The sequence below is a fragment of the Akebia trifoliata genome, chromosome 4, assembly GCF_017979445.1.
Source record: "Akebia trifoliata isolate Shusen 1 chromosome 4, ASM1797944v1, whole genome shotgun sequence".
Taxonomy (NCBI): domain Eukaryota; kingdom Viridiplantae; phylum Streptophyta; class Magnoliopsida; order Ranunculales; family Lardizabalaceae; genus Akebia; species Akebia trifoliata.
In genome coordinates this window covers 43,928,903-43,950,740 of record NC_141378.1, presented here as the reverse complement: position 1 = coordinate 43,950,740, position 21,838 = coordinate 43,928,903, and the positions used below count along the sequence as shown (strand labels likewise).

The 21,838-nt window shown below is 33.5% G+C and overlaps 2 protein-coding genes across 2 annotated transcripts; one reads left to right on the top strand and one right to left on the bottom strand.

The window, feature by feature from the left end:
* The first annotated feature begins 7,135 nt into the window (after nt 1-7,135).
* On the top strand, nt 7,136-12,681 carry LOC147405159 (NEDD8-conjugating enzyme Ubc12). Its single transcript, XM_086441378.1, has 6 exons — nt 7,136-7,295; nt 8,723-8,836; nt 11,438-11,546; nt 11,663-11,741; nt 11,851-11,967; nt 12,355-12,681. The coding sequence occupies exons 2-6, from the start codon at nt 8,728-8,730 to the stop codon at nt 12,490-12,492; spliced, it is 552 nt and encodes a 183-aa protein (XP_086297504.1). The 5' UTR covers nt 7,136-7,295; nt 8,723-8,727; the 3' UTR covers nt 12,493-12,681.
* A 687-nt stretch (nt 12,682-13,368) lies between these two features.
* LOC147405158 (Major facilitator superfamily protein) lies at nt 13,369-20,952 on the bottom strand. Its single transcript, XM_086441376.1, has 4 exons — nt 20,562-20,952; nt 15,763-16,386; nt 14,887-15,059; nt 13,369-14,429 (listed from the first exon to the last, which is right to left on the bottom strand). Exons 1-4 carry the CDS (start codon nt 20,648-20,650, stop codon nt 13,828-13,830), a joined length of 1,488 nt encoding a protein of 495 aa, XP_086297502.1. The 5' UTR covers nt 20,651-20,952; the 3' UTR covers nt 13,369-13,827.
* Between the last annotated feature and the right edge of the window lie 886 nt (nt 20,953-21,838).

The window sequence follows — 21,838 nt, the reverse complement described above, 5'->3', positions numbered from 1 at the left end:
AGCCGTATAGATTTTATGAAATCGTGGAGCACAATTTTAACTAGGAACACTTGGAAGACATAATAGAAAATAACTATAGGAAGATGAGGGCGAGAAAGGACAAATCCACAAACATACTACAAAGGCCTTTCTGTATAAACCAACCAAGTCCAAAACTCACAAACAACTAGATTCAAAATGCATAAATGAAGTCCAAGGTAGCATCCAAAACCGAGCATACTGAAGATAAGATCAAGAAAGATTTGAATTCAATTGATAAGACATCATTGGTCAGAGATTTTTTACTTTTCATTTAATAACCTACAACTTACGCATCAAGTTCAATCTTGCTGACAAGTGATGAGTTCATCACCCTAAACACTCGAGTAAGTCTCGAAATAGAGTGACTCGTCTAAAACACTTGAATTAATTACATAGCAACACATATCCTTCAGTGTTCATCGATATAAAATCAAGTCAAAAACAACAAGAAAAGGAGAAAAATAAGAAGAAAGATCAGTAAAACGTCTCTGCATATATACTATTCATCATATTTTCTATCTATTGTCTTTTATATACATGTCTGTACTAACAAGATCGTCGGAGGAACATTGACAGATCCCATACTGGGGGCTTCACCCTTTTATCCCCATGTTATATGTTACCTTGAAGATTGCAAAGCATCAAAAGAGTACCCAATTTTTAGCCATGAAGGAAAAGAAGTCAAAAGAATAAGGTTGAGTCCTGTAGAAGGAAAATATCACCAGATCATCATCTACAATGGAAAAAGACCATCCTCGAAAGAAAAGAAAAACAAACAATCAGTAGAGAAAGAAAAGGAAACAACAATCCGAAGGAGAAAAAAGAGGAATACAATTCAAAGTTAAGTCTTTTGACATAGGAAGACATCTGGCCTCACATTGGTTAAGAAAGAAAATCAAGAAGAAAACGAAGAAATAAAGTTATGAAAAGGACGGTCAGTAAAAGAAGAGGGTCAGCGTTCAACGCTAAGTCTCTTGACAGAAGGATGCATTCTACCCAGAGTTAGTAAGGAAGTAAAGTTGTGTTATCACTAGAAGGAAAGTCCTGGTCATAGCCACAACAAGTTGGAAGTGAATTAAGACTTGACTGAGGAAATAAGCCAAAGATCAAGTTCCAAAGTCGAAGTCCTCAGCCTAGGAAGTCGGTTATAACGCCAAATGCAAAAAAAAAGGCCCCTTAGATCTTTAGTCAAGACAGGTAGAAATCCAACACCAAAGGTATGGAAGGTCAAAAAGCCTTTAGGTCAATCTAGAGTCTATCGACTAGAAGCCTCGGTCTGAGGATATTAAACAATCACCATGAATTAAAATGGTCTAAAACCGAGGTTGTCCACCCTTCCCATCTTCTCTCATTCGATAGATCAAGAAGGCATCAAAGGAACAGACGAGAACTAAAGTTCACATTCGAAGAAGAAAAGACAAAAGATCAAGATCGAGCTCATCATTTAAGAACCACGCACGTCTCAAGGAGTGGAAAGGCCTAAAAACCTCTCCACAAATTTTTCGCAAAATTTTCCATTAAACAAACATCAATTGCATTTTCCAATGAATAGATAACCCAACATATTTCTTGTCGTGGTTCTCATTTATGTCAAGTAAATTTTAAGTTTCTCCAAAGAAGCATGTTAGGAAGATGAAGTTGTGGGATTTGGAATTGCAACTTGTCCCACCCAATTTGGGGTTTTTCGGATTGTTCTTGAACTCCCAAGAGTTTTGGTTCCTAAAATCCCTCAACTAAAAATTTTCGATGAATTACAACTCCCAACAATAAAATATAAGGGATTATAATGGTATACAAAATACATGTTACCCTTTCAAAATCCTGCCCGAAAAACGTGTTTGAAATCGACTTGAACCTAAAATCCTTAACCAAATTGAACCCGATCTGGTTGGGTTCGGGTACAGTTTTGATTACCTAGAACCCTGCCCATATTTTACCCATTACCCGTAAAATATTTAGATTTGTAAGTTAAAAATATTTAGAAATATCTTATATAATTTGCATATACTTTATATATATATATATATATGGGTCAGGTTCAAAGGACAACCATTTCTACACACATATAGACAACGTGTTTTGTCTTATATGGGCAAAAATATTTGGAATGGACTGATTTTTTGTGAGGATGATCTCTTTGATGAGGGGATCATCCTGGCAAAAAATCAGCCCATTCCAAAACTTGTAACCCCATCAAAATTGATTTACAAAAATTGGACGGTCTACAATTTTTCAACAAAAATTGGACGGTCTACAATTTTTCAACAAAAATTGGACGGTCTAGAAGTTTCATAATGAGCTGATTTTTGGCAAGGATGATCTCCTCATCACAGAGATCATCCTCACAAAAAATCAGTCCATTCCAAACATTTTTTCCCATATAAGACAAAACACGTTGTCTATATGTGTGTAGAAATGGTTGTCCTTTGAACCTGACCCTATATATATATATATATATATATATTTAAATTTATACTGTTGTAAGATTTATATAATTATACATTCGAACTTTAATTTAGATTTAAAGTTTAAAGTTAAATTGCCTATATAAATAAATTAAATTTTAATATATGTCTGAATCTATACCCGAACTGAACCTATACCTGTAACGTTAAAATACCCAAAAATCGGGTTTGCGTAGGTTACGTGTATACCCCTTTGATATTTATCCATACCCAAAAATTAATGGATTGGTTCCGATTTCATGTATATCCTACCCATACCCAAAGAATCGGTTCAGGTTCGATTCTAGGTACCCAAGTTTACACCCCTACGAGGTTATCGTGAGATGGACAAAGTTGATGACTTCTATTCACCTCGTGTAAACAATCAAATTCCATGGAACAATGATAGAGTGATTTTGCAGGATACCTTTAGACACTGAGCTCATGTAGAAATGTATTCAGAATCATAAATGCTTTTCACTCGTATCTCGAGGAAGATCTATGGTTTTGGGCACACCTCCACTTCAACCGTGTTGAACACAGTGTCATAAGAAGTCATTTTAGCATTTTTCAATGCCATGATAATTCATTTTATGAGTTTTGCCAATTCTTAATACTCCCACTCCATAATTTAAGTTTGTATCTAGCCCTCTCATATCACATGTGGCCACATGATAATGTTAGCTACCTATATATTTAAGGATTTTGTTAACGCATGCCCTTGAGGCACATGTTAAAGTGCATTAAATACACTTTGGGGTTTGATTTTTGTATCGAAATTACCCTCAAATTTATATATTTTTGACCAAAAATACCTCTTAAGTGTTTGTTCTTAAGGTGTGTTTAAGGGCACACGTTAACAAGACCCTATGTTTTATTAGTGACTTAACAAAAATCGATTTTATTGTGTTCTTATTTATCTATTTTGAAAAAACAATTTTATTATAACAAAAGCAAAACCCAATGGTCTTTAGATCACAATTCAGGTCTTATTTTATTTATGGGAAAAGTTAGTTCCCTTTGTAATGCATTTAAGAATCAAACTTTATACTAATTTTAATCTTCATCTTCATCTTAATAAGAATATAATTTGGTATATTGTAGAACATCTTATCACAAATCATTCTATAATAGTATAACTCCCCCTCAAATCAATCACAAACAATGATTGATGTGAGTTTGCTAAAATTTAAATCATTGAAATACATTATTTTCATAAGATAAGAATACAATTTGGTGTACAATAGTACATCTTATTACAACGCATCCTCTAATATTCTAATAATAGCTCTACAATTGTGACATAAAACAAGAAATAGTGTCTACTAATGCCTCTAGGTCGGTAGTTTGATACCTAGTATAAGAATTAATTCCTCAGGGGCTACCAGTAAGGGCGTTCCCTTACTTACCTGATGCGTGTGATGTACGGGCGTTGGATGTGCCCCGGAACCGATCCTTGGACAAGACGATGGACTATGGACTGGGCAAAGCCTAGATACGAGACTTAATCTGCAATCTTCAAGGATATCTAGTTATCCCCCCCGCCCCCCCCCCCCCCCAAAAAAAAATTAATAATAATAAAATAAAATAAAAAATAAATAAATAAAATAAAATAAAAAATAATAATAATAATGTCTACATCTGACGATTCTTAGATTAGTTCTCTATTACTATTAGCGATCTTTTTGCTCCATCAAACAAAATATTATGAATTAACGAGCCATCTACTTAGGTGTACACTATTCTAAAACTTTCAAGTATCCCTCATTGTCCTCATTGTATTCTTAGTTACATGTAAGTGGCTTTTCTTCTATATGCATTCTTCACACTATAATGTACATAATGTTGTAATTGTAATATCTTTCTAAAACAAATAAAATAATAGAAGTTGTTTGATTTTATAAATATTAAGTTTAAGGTATAAAAGCTGGGAGCATTTGTGAGATTCAAATTTTGGTTTCCAATTACTAGGGGTGTCAATGGATAGTTAAAAATTTGAATTCGAATTCAAATTCGAAAAATTGGATATTATTCAAAAATTGTGGATATCGAATTTGAATTTGGATAATTTTAAATCCCTATCGGATACGAATTCAGATATCAACATTTCGAATCCAATTTGAAATAATATATAGTATATATTATTTTATTTAACAAAATTTGTATATAAATAATATAATATATATTATTTTATTTTATTTTATTTATTTATTATATAAATATTGTATTATATAATAAATTTTATTTTTTTAATATTGAAAAATCAGTTGGATAAGAAAAAATTATGTTTTTTTATATATAAATTATTCGAATTTGAAGTCGGATAGAGTTTTAAAATATTCGTCGGATTTAAATTCAAATTTGAATATCAAATAAAAAATTTTAATTTGAATTTAAATATTACTATATTTGAATCGATAAGCATCCGTTGACAGTCATACCAATGGCTGCTCTCATTGTATAATACAAAAGAAGAATAAGGTTAACTCCAAAGATTTAAGGTGTGATTAAAGGAATCACGTTATTCTATCACTTTGGCCAAAGTATATTATTTTGGAAAGTGGGCTCTGACTTCGAAGTTCTTTCGATAGAAATCACCAATCAGTCTGATGTGATTGATTGGGTGGGCCCAAATAACATGTCACATTACTTGTTTTTATACGACCGACATGTAAAAAAGGAATCTTTTAACCCTTATCCAATTGCACCACAATTGCTAATTTTTCACAGAAAAAAAAAAAATCAGCTATTGTTGATTTGGGAAAATCCAATTGAGAAGTAAGGCTATAGTTTAAATCTGATCACTATCTACGTGGCAAATTTATGTTTGTCCACAATAGCCCTCTATGACGTGGCAGGGAAAAACATGCAAAAGTATTTGGGTTATTTATATATACCTCCCCGGTTATTTTTTGAATTTTTGAGATGCCCCTGACATACCCTTTGACTAAGGTCTATTCAGAATGACACACAAATTTATCAAATAGATACTTTTATTATCAATCTCTTGCCAAATTTTTTTTTTTTTTTTCTAAAAAAACCCTCCTTCTTTGATCTTAGATTTTGATGACAAAGACACTAACTGGTCTTCGCACAATTTAATTAATCACTAATTTTTTTCATAATATATTACCTTATAAATTATAAAAGAAAATAAATAATTTTTTTAATAAGATTAGAACTTGATGGCTGAAATTGAATTCAATCCTCCATATTTTAAATGACTTTGCTAAATTAGACAAAAGATGATGGACTTTAAATAAAAAAAGAAATCAAGAAATACAAAATAAATTTAAATATTTACTCTAAATAAAACCTTGGGAGAAATTGATGGTTTTTTTCTTCTTCAAGAAATTGAAGATAAGGATATTTTGGTCATTTACCATAGTCTTTTGTAGAAGACATTGGTACTCGGGATTCTTAAATATATATTAAATCAAAGTAAAATCAAGAATTACAAAATAAATTTAAATATTTACTCTAAATATTAAGAATTTGAATGTCATAGGTTTTTTTCCTTCAAGAAATTGAAGATAAAGGTATTTTGGTCATTTATCATAGTCTTTTGCGGAAGACCTTGGTAGTGAGAAAGCTCATTTATATATTAAATCAAAGTAAAACACTTTCCTTACTAACTTAGTAAGATTGTAAACCTCACTAAAAGTTGTTTTCCTCTTAAATTACCACATTAGCAATCCAAAATCAAAGTCATTTAGATTTGATAAAAAAAAAAAAAATTCTTTTGAACTTGATCCAAGGTTCTGAAAATGGATGGCCAGTGAAGTTCTATCTAACTCCTAAATTTAAATTTAAAATTTAATAGTGGATTTATTTTTTTATTTTAAAGTTCATGGAATTTGTTCCTCTACCTTAAAGCATCGGATCATGTTTTTGGATGCCACAAGTTGAGCTTAAGGACCCTTAGTAAAAGTGAAATCCTTACTAATTTAGTAAGGTTAGCCGGACTCTAAACCAAATCTAATTTGAATCCTAATCATTAGGGTTGAAACTTGGTTCGATTTGAGGTCAAATTGAAATCGAACCGACATAGGTCGATTCCACTAAATAAGAACTAAAACCGAACCATCCCAAACTAAATTAAAGTCGGTTTGCTTCGGTTCGATTTTACAGATTGCCAATATTCTATAAATTGTAAGTAATATTTTTAATGAAAAAATAAATATAAAATTTCATACAATATATCACAAATCTATCCATAAAAAAGTCATTAATTTATTCATAAAAGATGACTAATCTATGTCTTAACTCCTAAAATAATTTATAATAATTATTATTATATATATATATATTTATTTATTGCACGTAGGAGTTCAATTATTGGTTTAGTGCGGTTATATACAAGTTTGATCCGAGAATCGAATCAAATTGACCGATTTTTCATTTTCATAACTCGGAACTGAACTGCAAGTTGTTCCAAACTGAACCAAATCACTTTTAAGGCCATCGAATTGGTTTGAACCGGACCAACTTGCACCCCTTACTATTCATAGTCTACAGAGGACCCCGTCCGTCATTACAGTAAAGAGTGGGGGCAATTGTCGTGAAAACAAAAATCTAGTTGGATGGATCTTAGAATTAGAGTTCAGGTCCCACCAATAATTGGCACAATTTTAGAAATTATTATTATTAGTTTATAAATAGACAAAGAGCTCATTTTATTTTACTTAAAAAAAAAAAAAATAAAGAATAAAACGCAGACACGCTTTGAGCTCATAATCGATCTCAGCGTCTTTTTTTCTCTCTCTCTCTCTCTCTCTCTGTGGTCTGTAATCTGCCTCCTTTCCTTCTTCTCGGCTTTTCCTCACAAAGGTTTGATCTCTCTCTCTCTCTCTCAGTTTTTATTTTTTTTAATTTCTTTCTTTGATCGTTCGCAGTGTTTGATTTTATTTATTTATTTAAGGTCGGGTGACTAGATCAATTAAGGTTCACGAATTCGTTTTTTTTTCTTCCTGTTATGGAATTTCGATTTTAATTTTTGATGGATTTTTTAGGGTTTTGGTGTGTTTTAACGTCCTGACTTTACCTCTACGCGATCGGTTTTTGTTTTTGGTGTGGTTCGTTTAATTGGAATATTGGTGCTATATCTTCGTTATTATAGGGTTTCTTGTTCATCATCATCGAAGCTGTATCCCAAAGGTTTAGGGTTTTTTGTTGAATTTTTTTTTTTTCCGTATATGATAACTAAGATTTTTTTTTTTTGTTGGATTTAGTTTCTTATGAGTTTTTCATCCTTTGATTTGCTAATTAACAATAGATTTGATTAGATCATCCAATGTTTCTTTCAAGATATACTGATTTTGAGAAGAATTGTATAAGAACCGAGATTAGTATTAGGGGTTTGTTGTGCATTTTATGCCATATTGTTGTACCTTCGTTTGTAGATCCTACTGTATTCATGGTTTTAAATCCCCGGTTTTGGGTGTCTCATCTCATTCACGAACGTTGGGAGATGACTTGGGCAAGGCATCTCGGTCACACGAGTTTTAAAATCATGAAAGTATCGTTTTTTTAAGGATAATCATGCATAAGCCCTAGTTAGTTTATTTGTCCAATAAATAAAACCATGAAAAGGGACGCTGATATGCCTATGCTTTATCCCTCGACATATATAGGGCACACTTATCTTGAGAGTTATTTGGGGATTTCATATGGTTTATGTGACTTCTCTAATCTTTTGATTCAATCAAGCCAATTATTAAAATATTTAGCTTTTTTATAGATAAAATATTTAGATGTTACAATTCTGTTAAAACTTAAAATGTTGGGAGAGTCAATTGAGATGGTATGATCATGAAAATTAGAAGGAACTGTTCAAATCAGAAATAAGAATCACTATTGTTCAGTAGAAAAATGAGGGTCAAAAGCCTGTATTGTGTTTGGATCTGACATGCCTCGTCTAATTGTGCATCCATACACCCACCCTCATTTATTTTTCAGGATTTGTTAATTATGTTGATACAACATTTAGTTTTTGTTGTTCATTAGTAAAAAAATGTACCGTAATATATATTCCTTTTCTATTGTAGCTAAACTTATATATTTTTTGTGGTTTTGCTAAGAAGGAATTTGAAGTGTTTCCTAGCGTAGACATACTCATCTGTTCATTGGAACATATGTAGGATATCGTACTTTTTTGATAAGAAGAAGTATATCTACATAAGTACATTGTGAAGTATTTTAGTTGGAGAATATGGTATTGTATAGCTCGGTGATAATATCAATTTTTTTTTTTGTAGAAATAATGATTAAACTTTTTAAAGTAAAGGAAAAGCAAAGAGAAATTGCTGAAAATGCCAATGGAAGGGCACCTGTTAAGAAGCAAAGTGCTGGGGAATTACGTCTTCATAAAGGTCTAAACTCTTCCCTTATGAGTAGTCAATTGATTTTTTTATAAATAAAATCATGATGTAGTACCTTTATATGATCTAGTTTTCCCTTGAAAGAGGCAACTTCATAAAATGAAATCATAGCAAGGTTTAGACTAGCAGTCTTATGCCATTAATTTGTTGAATAATCGACAGTATTAATCAGGGCTATATATCAGGAGTCTTACTATCTCAACCATCTAGACAATGAATCTTGTCATTTGTAATAATTGCTTGTAAACTTAAATCCCACCAAATCAATTGGAGAGACATGGATGACCCCTTAGGCCGATGTTTTTCGTCCTATCTTACTTCTCCAAGATATTCTAGAGAGAAAGCCAACGTGCAAACTTTATTTTCAAGAATATTTTAATTGAGATGTTCTTTCCCCCCCTAAATCTTGCTCTGCTATTTTGTCTTGCTATGTGCACCTACTTCTAAGATGATTATCTAAAAGATTACCTTGATTGAACTTATTTTTGTACTAGTTGTAGCTTTTCTTTCAACTCCTATTGCAATTATCAATTCAAATATTGATCCTAAATAAGTTATATATTGCATGTTATTTGATATTTTAAAATAGTTAAATATTAATCCTGGTACACACATATAAACTTGCTCTTTTTGCCTTTTTTTTATTTCCCCTGGTGATAAGTGGAGATTTTGGGCCTCCTTTACTTCTGTCCAAGCTGAGTAAAGACTTTGTTGGGGTTTTTTGATAGGTAAATGCTTGATTAATGGTTAGTGATAGGTAATGTGATTAGTGGTTACCGTAAGAAGTATGGGTTAAAGGGGGTTTGAACCTAGGATGTGGGAACAACTCTCCACACGTTTTACCACTTTGCTAAGTGGCACTTCTTAATGAAAATAAACACGTATTTGTTACGAGAAGAAAGAGATAAGAAAGATTATGAGGGAAGATGGGATAAACAAGTTTAAATGATACGAGTATATTTAAGCTGCAATAGAAGTTGGTTCTAAAACACTAAATTATGGCTAATACGTTTTTGTTTTTGTGCTTGCATAGGAATGAGAGATAGAGATGCTTAAATGTAATGTTCGATAATCTTCAAGTTCATTTTTTTCTTTCCTGGAGCCTTGATTAATTGGATTAATCGTATCCCCCTTCACTATATGGTTTCCAAAATCAAATCCTTGTAGATTTTAAAATAAAAGGAGGGTCAAAGCTTCAGATTTGCTTGGATATTACTCCTCGGACGGGCTTGTGAAAATATGGATAATCTGTGTAATGCGGACATGGACACTTCTTGGTGTTTAAGACTGATGCTTATTCACAGGCTCTCTGACGCCTGCAAACTTACACCAAAATGTCCATGCATTTTATTTTATCTGTTGAGAAGGATAGCTTTAAAATTAACTTTAGTTCAGGTTAAGTATATAATATCAACATAATGTGCATAAGATAAAATGAGATACATTTTCGATATATGACAAACTGATATGCAGTTGCAGTAAAAGTCATACAATGATATATAAACAATCTGGAAACAAATTTTATGAATAAATTAAGGTTTATTTGAAAAGTTGTTTTGGCATGCATCCAATACAACTTCTCAGAGAAAATGTGATGTCCCTGTTGGATGATAATCACCCTTGAAATAAATCCCTAACTTAACCTGCCTATTGGTGGAAGCATCTTTATTTGTGTTAATTGAGGGCATAATGCGTTTGGCCAGCTCACCCTCTTATGTGGCAGGTTTCAGCCCAATAATTATCTGCCATGTTGAAAAAAAGCAAGATTGTTCACTCTTTTCTATAATAAGTTAAATATTGAATGGTTGTTCAACAGGAGAAAATGGTTGAGCTTTGGTGTGGTTTGCTTATGGGAAATAATACCTTGGTCAATCTAGAGGTTCCTGTTTCAGATGGACTATCTACATTAACACCACCATTCCTTAAGGAACTTGTCAATAAGGATCGTGGGATGTGTTTAGAAGAGTGACTAGGAGCCCAACCAGGTCAAATACTTAGCTCAACATGCCATTTATGGAAAATCACGGAAACTGAACCATCTTCTTTATAACCATAAGTCGCACGCTTAAACCACTTTGAAGCAAGAATTGCTGATCATTTTGCTTAACTGTGTGCTACTTAACTTGGTTAAACGTGCTACAGTTTAAACTTATGAGCAAAGCTAATGACATTCATTTTCCAGAAGAGGTACATCACTCATTTGCATGGTCTAAAATAAGGATGCATCGTCCGATACATATCTGTATTGGCCAAGTCCGATAAAAAACATTGACCTCGAAATATTGAATGTTTTAGAAATGTATTGGTTTGTATTGAATGTATCAACCGATACCATATCGGTTTTTTCATTGACCAAAACATTCAATTGATACGACATTTTAAACCATGGTCATTTGTCACCGGTAAATCTTTAATACATCATATTTTATTTTATTTGCTCAAAGCAAAGTTCCCTCCACTTATTTTACCTTTAGCTGGCTATATTCTTGTTTGAGGTACAACGTGCCAAAAAGCTGGAAACTAGTTTGTTTTCAACAATATATTTAGTAGGGTTATCCATTTGATGATAGTGCCATTGTTTTCATCTTGTAGACATCAATGAGTTGAACCTCCCCAAAACAACTGCCATATCATTCCCAAATGGCAAGGATGACCTGATGAACTTTGAGGTCTCTATTCGACCAGATGAAGGATACTATCGGTAAGTGATCTTTCGTAAGCACTTATGTATTCTTTATTGGTTTTTCGTGCAATGGGTTTTCTTGATGTTTGGAAGTGTTGAACTTTAATGGGGTCACTATTGTTTTTTTGTCACAGAGGTGGTATATTTGTCTTCACTTTCGAAGTGTCCTCTATCTACCCACATGAAGCACCTAAGGTCAAGTGCAAGACCAAGGTAGATGCATTTAACACATCCTTTTTTTTAATCTCTATCAGCTTCTCAATAGTGCTTTTGATCGGTTTTATTTTGTACAGTTATCCTTACTGGTATTTCTGGCATACAGGTTTACCATCCAAATATCGACTTGGAAGGAAATGTCTGCCTCAACATTCTACGTGAAGATTGGAAACCCGTCCTCAACATAAATACTATTATTTATGGATTGCACCATCTTTTCACGGTACATTTTTATATTTAGAATTACATTAAGATAATTGCAAATTTTATCACTCCCTTGTCATGCTCAGCTTCTGTAATACTTCACTCGCTCACTCCTCACTACAATTGCCAATCAATCAAATCGAAATTTGAAATAATGTTTCGTTCATTCACCATTTACATTATTATTCTTCATGATTCTTGATCCTTGGAGAGGCATTATTTCGTTTTCGATTTCTTGTGAGTTACGTACAATTGAGGTCCCAACTCCCTTATGTAAATAATGGGAGATGGTGGTGGCATGGACAGTTGTGAATTGTTTCTATAGTTGTATTTTAATCTCTAATACCATCTTGGGTGTGCTGCTTGCGGTCTCTAATCTTTTTTGCCATTTGGTCATAATGTGCAGGAACCCAATTACGAGGATCCTCTCAATCACGACGCAGCCGCAGTGTTGAGGGACAACCCAAAGCTGTTTGAATCCAACGTGAGAAGAGCGATGAGTGGTGGATATGTTGGACAGACGTACTTCGCACGGTGCATATAAGTCGTTCGGATGTCTTTCTCCACCCAAAGGACAGAAAGATGTTTGTGTATGTTTTCATGACTGGGGTTTGTCATATTTGGTTGGGAAAGACTTGTTTGTCCCTTTTTTCTTCATTTGGATGTCAAACAAGGGGTGGTGACTCCTAATACTAAGTGCTTAAGTTGTTGCAGCTTTTGTTTCTTTCTTTCACATTTTTTGCAAATTTATTCAAGATCAACTGAACATGCCCCAGACTCCCAATGTGAAATTAGGTTATTTAAATGTCTGAAATACCCTTCGTGTTATCAAACTGTCATACTCTACTTGACCGCTGAGGACCTTCTTTGTTGTCATTTATGAAAAATGCCAATGTTACCTGATTGGCTTGGGTTCGCCACCCTAGAATGAACCTGTTTTGTAGCCGTTAGTTTGGTGGTAGAGATTAGTTGGCTTGTATATAATTCAAGTTATAAGAACAATTAATGTAATAATCCAATTTTTAAATATAAATAATGAAAAAAAATAATAAATTTGTTTGGTTCGGCAAACCAAAGCATTTGATTTGCTTGATGATACGAACCATGCCACAAATACGTAATATTCTCATCTTGGTAACCTTAAAATTCAATTGCCCAAGCACTTCTGTCTCTACCATGCCAATGTTAAAACTGGCATTCAAGAAAGCAAAAACACAAAAATAATAGTCATGATTTTCTGACTCGAAATTTTTCACTCAGTATGTATGCGGTTGATATGGCAAGGGCACAGAACCATAGATCTTTTTCTTCGGGATACACAAGGAAAAAAGATCCACGGTTCTATTGCCTTGCCACATCAGCCGAGTACAGACTCCAGAAATTCATTAGCGAAATTAACATCCAATGTGTTGCACTCTATTATGTACAAAACATGCAAAAAGTGTTAGGGCTTGGGCAATAATTGGTAGACAACCTATCAGTGTCCGTTTCTCTCAGTTGATGCATTAACAAGATTTTGATTCAAAAAATCTCTACATAATACATCAACATAATGAGCAAAGAAATCCTCAATGAAACTTCCAACAAGTGAGGAAGATGATTTGAGTATCGGGGAATCTCTAAATTACAGAATAACAAGTTTTTCTTATAGTCCGAACTTTTCCTGAAAAGAGAGAATCATCTCCCCAAGAATAGTTACCTCTGAACTTCGATAGAATCTGCAACAAATGTTGCAGCAAATTTTGGCAGATCCATTGAGCATAAATGACTTCTACCCCAATACGTGAGATCCAATTCCTCGATCACATAAACAACTCATCTTCTTCACATTGTTAGTCTGTGCCCAGACTAATGGTTCCTAGCTCCAAAAGAAGACTTTTCATGTCATCTCTTGATCCTCTTTTAAACTTGCGATTCTAGCATTCTCACGGTCTCTCCTAAAAGTCAGATATAATGGGCTATAAAACAAGGAACATACACCAAATGGGACAGTCATCATTGAGAGAAGGCCTCGAGAGAGGGCGAATGCCTCCTGTGTGGACCCTGACCCCAGATTCACAGACTTTGGATTGTAGCCATAAATTTTCTCTGACAGAATCCCAACAATTGGGGCTGCAAATGAAGAGAAGGATCCTTCGAAGGCACGATCGAATGCATATATCATGGTCCGATGCTTGGTGGGGACTACCTCAGCAAACATGGGGTTGTTTGCACAAGTGGCACACCAACTAATGGTGAGGCCCATGAGGAAAAGAGTGGTGGCGAAGGTGTACCAACTGTTGACCGATTGTGGGATCACTGTAAGGAGGAACCATGAGAATGGTATGCCCATGAAGGCGCTGAATTGGGCACACATGATACGACCTGAGTGGGGGTAGATACGTGACATCCGATCTGCTATTAATCCACCGAAGAAGCTTCCCATAGCACATCCACAGCCGAAAAGGCTGAGGAGGGCAGCCGTTTTGTTATGATCAAAACCTGCAAAAAGAGCCAAAAAAGAGATTGTATTACGTGTGGTTTGGATTAAATAAATATGAATAAGTTAATAATATATCTAACTAATTAGAACATGGACAATTGCATTTACATAACTATATGAATATTTCAGTCGAAAATAATTATTTGTTGAAATATTTCCAACAATTTTTTTTACTTTTATACATAAAATTTGATTATTACAGTCAAATTCACTATTCACTGAAATATTTCACAAAATGAATAGTGATTTCCACCAAAATATACACATAAAGACACTGTTGATTAAATTTTGTATTGGACCTTATTAAAATGGAAATATTTTGGTATATAATGAAAATATATCAAAAAATTTAATACTATGGTTTCAAGTGAACTCAGAAGATTCTCCATTTTTCGGCAAATTTTGCCTTCGGTAAACCTAGCAACAACGTTTGTTAGAATTTGCATCTATGCTCACCAATTAGTTCAAACCACATTGTGAAGAACACCATGGCTGTCCATGGCAGTGAACCAACAATGCCCTGCAGGACTATAATCTGAAAAGTTTGCACTTTCATAACAGCTTTCATGGCTATCCAAGAATCCATATAAACTGATGAAGCAGCATTGGGATTCTCTAACAAATCCTTCCTGCAAAAAACGAACCAAGTTATTGAATGATTCCTTCCAAGATGACGACAGTGAGTTGAAAACAATCCAGATACATCATATCAGTTACAGAATTATAATGAACCACAATAAAAACAAGGGGTGCAACTTGGTTTGGTTTGGGGCCAAACTGGAACCGAACCGACATAGGTCGGTTCTGCTAAATAAGAACCAGAACCAAACCGAAATGGTTTGGTTCAATTTGGTTTCATGGGTTGTCAATATTCTATAAACTAGCTTGGAAGTGGCATATTTTTAATTGGAAATATATATAATCACAAAAATTCATATAATAAATCATTAATCTAACCATAAAAAATTCATTAATATATCCATAAAAAAGCCATTAATCCAAGTTCTAACTCCTAAAATAATTCATAATAAATCAATATATATATATATATATATATTTATTACATAAGGGTTCGTTTTTCAGTTTGGTTTGGTTCTATACAAGCCTTGAACCAAGAACTGAATCAAATTGATAGGTTCTCCATTTCCTTAACCCAGAACTGAATTACAACTTGTTCCAAACCAGCCCAATGCTCTCAGTTTGTTTCTGTTTTCGGTTTGAACTAGACCAAGTTGCATCCTTAGCCCTAATAAATACTCTGAATTAGCAAATGAACATTGTACACCAAAACAGAATTGGTGGGTCTAAGGAAAAAAAGAAAATAATTGGTACCTCTCAGAGATCTCGCTAGTTCCATTAGTAAAGTTGACTGTTCTTCTTGGATCAACAACAAACATGAATACAAGAAACCCGATTAGGGCGCTAAAAAATGCCATCATAATGAAGGCACAACGCCATCCGGGTATTCCCCAGAATTCATGACCAGCCATACTCGTTGCCAGAACACCACCCCCTATTCCACCCACAGAACCAACAAGATTCAACAACCCAAATCCTGTCCCTCGCACACCATCCAAATAACTATCAGCAATGAAAGACTGCAGTGCTGGTATCACAATGGCTAGCCCAAAACCATTTACTGCTCTCCAGAACGCGATTTGCATAAAATGCTGGCTTGCACCCACTGCAGCTGTTGATAGAGCCCAACACACAGTACCCATAGCAAGAACTGTAGGGCGGTCATAGTGAAGAACTAGTATACCTGCCAAGGGTGATGACAAAGCTTGCACAAAGTTCCGTATGAATGTGAGATATCCGAGATCAGTGGGACCAGCATTGAAAGCTTCACTGACTTCTTTGTAAACAGATGGAAGGAGATTCTCATCGGCACGTTCCATTATAGAAGCCAGGTTGATGAGTATGAGAGACAAAGAAATCCCAAAGACCTTTCTTGTTCTGTGAAAAAGCAAAGATATTATCAGAATATGGAAGATAATCAAAGGGAAAACAGAAAATTGTGTCTCAGCTAACATTATCCTATGACTTTGATCAGTCTGAATTTTCTAGGTGCCTTCATATGTATGAAGGCCAAGTATTCTACGTAAATTAGGAAAAATTTCAAAACCAGGGATACCGTGACCAAAAGTCAATGTCATTGACTGGAAATGAAATAATAGTCAATTTAAATTTTCCTTAAAATAAATAAAATGGCATTCTGTGAGTTAAATTACCAAAACTCCATAGACAAGCAATTAAGAAATAAAACCATAAAATATTCCCAAAAATGTAAACAATCATCTCAATTTTTTCCGTTGATCGTTGGAGTTTGCACGAGGGAGAAATTTGTGGAGTAACAACAAAGAGAAGATGATGGAGAACATTGGGGTTGGGGGGTTTAGTAATTGAGTTATTTTTGTCATCTTGAAGATGAATGAAGGTATTTTAGGTATTTCACATCACATATTATCAAAGCTTGTCAATGACGTTGAATTCTGGTCAAGGGATGAGAACCTAATGTTGCAGTTGACAAAGGGGTTGCCCTAGTTTCGACCATATAACCCACAAGTGGGGCATGGGGGTGTATTAAATTTGCCACTAAAGCATTCCCGAATTAAATTAATTGAATGAACGGCGTCCCTGTTTCTTTACCTTTTCAAATGAGTTCTTAATATTTTCAACTGCCACACAACAATCTCACAAGACCATGTTTCTCAAGGAAAATCTCATATCCTTACCAGATATGTGGAAATTTAAAATTTAAGGTGAATTAAGTAAAGCAGACAGTCAGGAAGATTTTGAAGCTATTCACTAGTACCAAATAAATCTTGTTGAAGATGAACGTGTGGCGTAATTTGCCGAATCAATAATAAGAGAATGGTAATAGAAAGTAAATATATCAGATTCTCTTTCCTAATCTTTTCTATATTTTCTTTCCTTCTTTCATCTAGCATTAAATTAGCCAACCCCAAAATTTTGGGTTAGGGCTTCAATCATGATGATCTAGCATTAAATTCTGTAAAGACATTCTCTCCAAATGAATCCAACTATCCTCAAATCAATTCCAAAATGGTTTAAAGCCTGTTCCGTGTCTAATTTTCTTTATGGATGCCAATTAGTGAAAGAATGTACACAAGACATCCTTGATAGCTGGAAAAGAGAAATTGCTGCATTTAAATAGGTCTGCAACAAAGAATGCATACTTGAGTCATTAGTCATTTCTTCCTGTTAATAACAGTTAACCCAGATTTTAATTAAGCCTGGCCTGTGGTCACATGGAAAAAATGTTTGGACCTAATGTTCTAGACGTTTGAGGCTTACTAATGAGTCTCACTTAGTGACAGGGCTTTTTAAAAAAAAGCATAAAAGCTTGTGAGGCATAAGAGAAAATGTCCCACACCTTCAACACATTTTTAATGACTAGTGTCAGAGGTGTGCACTATGCTGGTGGCGGCAAGTTTTGGTTGTAATAGCTTATAAATTTATATTTATTTTCCTATTGTTCTCACCCTAACCTTTAGTAAGACAATACTAAGCTGTTCCATATTAAATAACATCAATAAAAACACCTCTTTCCACATATGAAATTGAAAAATGTTATAACAAATTCAAAAATTAAATTTATCATAAAATTTATTTATTTTAATTTTATTGATCATTAAAGGGAATTTGCACAAGGCCTGTGCTCCATTCTTAAGGCTACTGAAGCATTTGAAATTGTGCCTCTAAGTTTAGAAACATTAGTTGCAACCAATGTTCAACAAATCCTACCCAAAGGCATGTGAGGTTTACACCTAGTGGTGGGTCGTAGGATCCTGGCTAGAGGTTTGACCCCAGATGGTTTATAAGAGACTCAAGCCTGACACAACCAAGGTATATGTCTTGAGGTTTGAGGCGAGAGAAGATGTGACGCTTAAGCCTCAACTTTTGTAGACACATGCCAGGGCCAAAAATGCCTTATGTTGGAATGTTGGATAACTATATTGTGTACTTAATGGAGAAACTCGGTACAAAAGAAAGAAGAATGGATAAGTTGGCGATCTAAAGGACTTCAATGCTTGATGAAATCTTTGATCTGAAGGGCAAGTCGTTAGTTTGAAAACATTAGAGATCAAAGGACATTGAGGTTCGGCGAAGAATGGTGTAACTATTAAAATAATATAATTATATGTTTTGTACTTTTCTTAGACTTATAACTTATGTATTCATGAAGAGAGATTTGGACCACTTTGTCACTAATGCTTTTATCTATTTCGAACTATTCACGTGCCACCACTCATTCCAAGATATCCAATGACAAAATCTGTAAGAGTCGTTAATATCTACAGTGCAAACATGTTGTGGATTTACTGGTCAAAGTAGAATATTTGCCTTTGAACTTGTGATTTCCAATTGTTAGAAGATTAGGGTTAAGGAGAAAAGGAGGAAACTAGAGGAGAGAAATGAGTAGGTCACTCCCAATAGGGTTCGACCTCTCTTTTATAAAAACATGTGGTTAGTCGTGTGATCTTAAGTATTGGGCCCACACGACCTTACATTAATGATAAATAAGATGTGGGTAGTGTGGGCTTAAGTATTGGCCGACCCGAAATTAAATAAGAACTCTCAACACCAATGAAACGGACCTAATTGAAGTCACATAATACTGATATAAAGGTTCGTAACGATCTATCAAATCACATGATTCCTACAAATCTTGTTCAGATGCAAAAGAATTGAGCTCTAAGCATATTGAAATAAGAGACAAAACTTTCCTCCACAAGTCCTAATCAGTCAAGTATATCAAGTGCAGATTGTTCTCACAGTCTATATATTCAAAAGTCGACACTGGGTACATAGTTTATTGTGAAATTGAAGTGCAAATGATCTCATGTGTAGCTTCCTCATCACGTGATGAAGCACATGGAGTTCGATTTACACTTTGTTAGAAAGAAAGTGACTCAAGAGGATTGAAACAACCATCTGAGTCTACAGAATTATAACTTGTTGTATCAATTACGAAGATAACAACTATTTTCTTGAATTTCTACACCATCTGAACTACAAGTTTCGACATTACAAACATATTTTCTTCTAGATTTGATTGACACACCAAAAATCCTATTGAGACCAACAAAATTCACGATTTCCAACCATAGTGACAAAGTCGGGGTTCTGGAATAATTCAGTAATAGAAAGCATCAAAATAATAGGTAAAATATCGATAAAGTTGGGAAAATATCGGATAAATTAACAACTAAGAATAGCCTTTTTAGTATAAAGAATATTTAAAAAAAAATGTGTATTTTATATACTAAATGATAAAATAAAACTCAAAAAATACAAAAAATAAAAATAATATGTGAAATTTTTTTTGACTAAATCACGATTAATCCTGACTTTTTTGATAGATCAAAGATTTTTTTTAAAAACTTCACATCTTTTCGAAAAAATTGTGATTTAATCAATAACAATTAAATTGGTGATTTAATCACGACTTTAAAAAAAAAATCACAGATTTTTGTCACTATGTTTCCAACTAATTCATTCACTTTAAATCCAACAGTAGATTCTACAACCTGAGCTGATATTAATCACTAAAAGACAGAAAGTAGAACACCATCTGCCAAGCTTAGTAATCCAAAACCAAAACTATGGCTCTAACTTAATAATCAGAAACTCTGATTAAACTCCATCAAACTTACAATAAATCTCGATTAAACATCAGAAAAATTCAGAATCAGTCCTATAAACTAAAAAAATAAACAAATTAACACAAATCATACAGCTATGGCTCCAACTTACTAATCCGAAAATCTGATTAAACTCAACTAAACTTTCAATAAATCTCGATAAAACAGTAGAAAAATTCAGAAATCAATCCTACAAACTAAAACAAATCATACAACTATGGCTTCAACTTAATAATAAAAAACGCTTATTAAACTCCATCAAACTTTCAATAAATCTCGATTAAACATCAGAAAATTTTCAGATTCAATCCTATAAACCAAAAACTAAACAAATTAACACAAATAATACAAATCTAACAAACGAATCTCAATCAAAAACAGAACAGAGCAACACAATAACAGATGTAATTCTAACAGAGAAAAACGACAGAAAAAAAAAAAAAAAAACTAATTAAAACTTACTTCATTTCTGCCAGATGTCTCCAGATCAAAACCTTAGAAGATCGATGATGAATCAAGCGAGATTCAAAGATCTTACTATTAAGTCTCATCAATCAAAGATCGAATCCTAAAAAATCGAATATAGATCGATTGGATCTAGGGCAGTAAACCATGGTGGATAAGAAGGATTTGAGATGGAGGGGACACATATGGAAATACGCAAAAAGAATATTAAAAAATAGAGAAGAAACCAAAAAAATAAGGAAACAAAGTCCAGGGAACGAAGTTGGATTGGATCTTTGAAATTGATTCAATGTTGCTGAGATGAGCGATTTCAAATCTACGCGCCACGAACTACAGCGACAAGTCAACCTCGACGCTTTGTATTTTTTATTGGTCAACGTCAATATCAAGAACTTTTGATCCAATCCAAATTCCAAATCCAACAAAACTAGAGTATAATTTTTATTTTTGTGATTTAGACACACCCCTCCACGTTTTGGTGATTAATTGAGATGCCCTTCTATGTTTCAAAATTAGTGACCTGCCACTTTGACATAGGTCTTCTCTTATAAAGTATGAAAATGACCTAATTATCCTCATCTTCAACCTCTAGTAAAAAATAGAACACTTGAATTTTATTCATAAGAAGAGTCATCTTCAAACCCTTTTAATTTTTATTGTAAATTAATTTTATTTTATTTAAACTCATCTTCTATCCATTCAAAGTCGGGAGTTCAGTAGCCGTCCATTTTCAAAGTCTTTTGTCAACTCAAAAAAGATTTTTTCTTTAAATTTTTTTAAATATAATCTAACTTGAATCCTAGAGGGTTGAGGTGTTAATTTGTTTTTTCCACGTGACCATCTAAAATGTAGAAAAATCTTAATTTTCTACCTGAAATCTCATCCTCTTTTGCTTCTCCAAAAATTCCATCTTGTTAGTAGATAAAATCATAAGGTTGAAGATTAGGAAAACGAATTTTACCCAAGTTAAGGACAAAAATATTTAGGTCATTTTCATTAGTGTATTAGAGAAGACTAGAGTCAAGGGGGTATGTCATCATCTCAAGATTCATCAAAATGTAGAGGTTTATGTCTAAATCACCCTGTTTTTTCTGGGTAATTTTGGTACAACTCAGATTTAATTATATTTTAGGGTGATTTAGAAACTCAAGTTAGGCAAATTTACCAAAACATGAACGAAATATCGATTATTTATCAAATCGGTAACCTGTAGCAATTATTTTTGAAAATGGTAATTTACTGTTTTCGAATATATATATATATATGTTTTTACC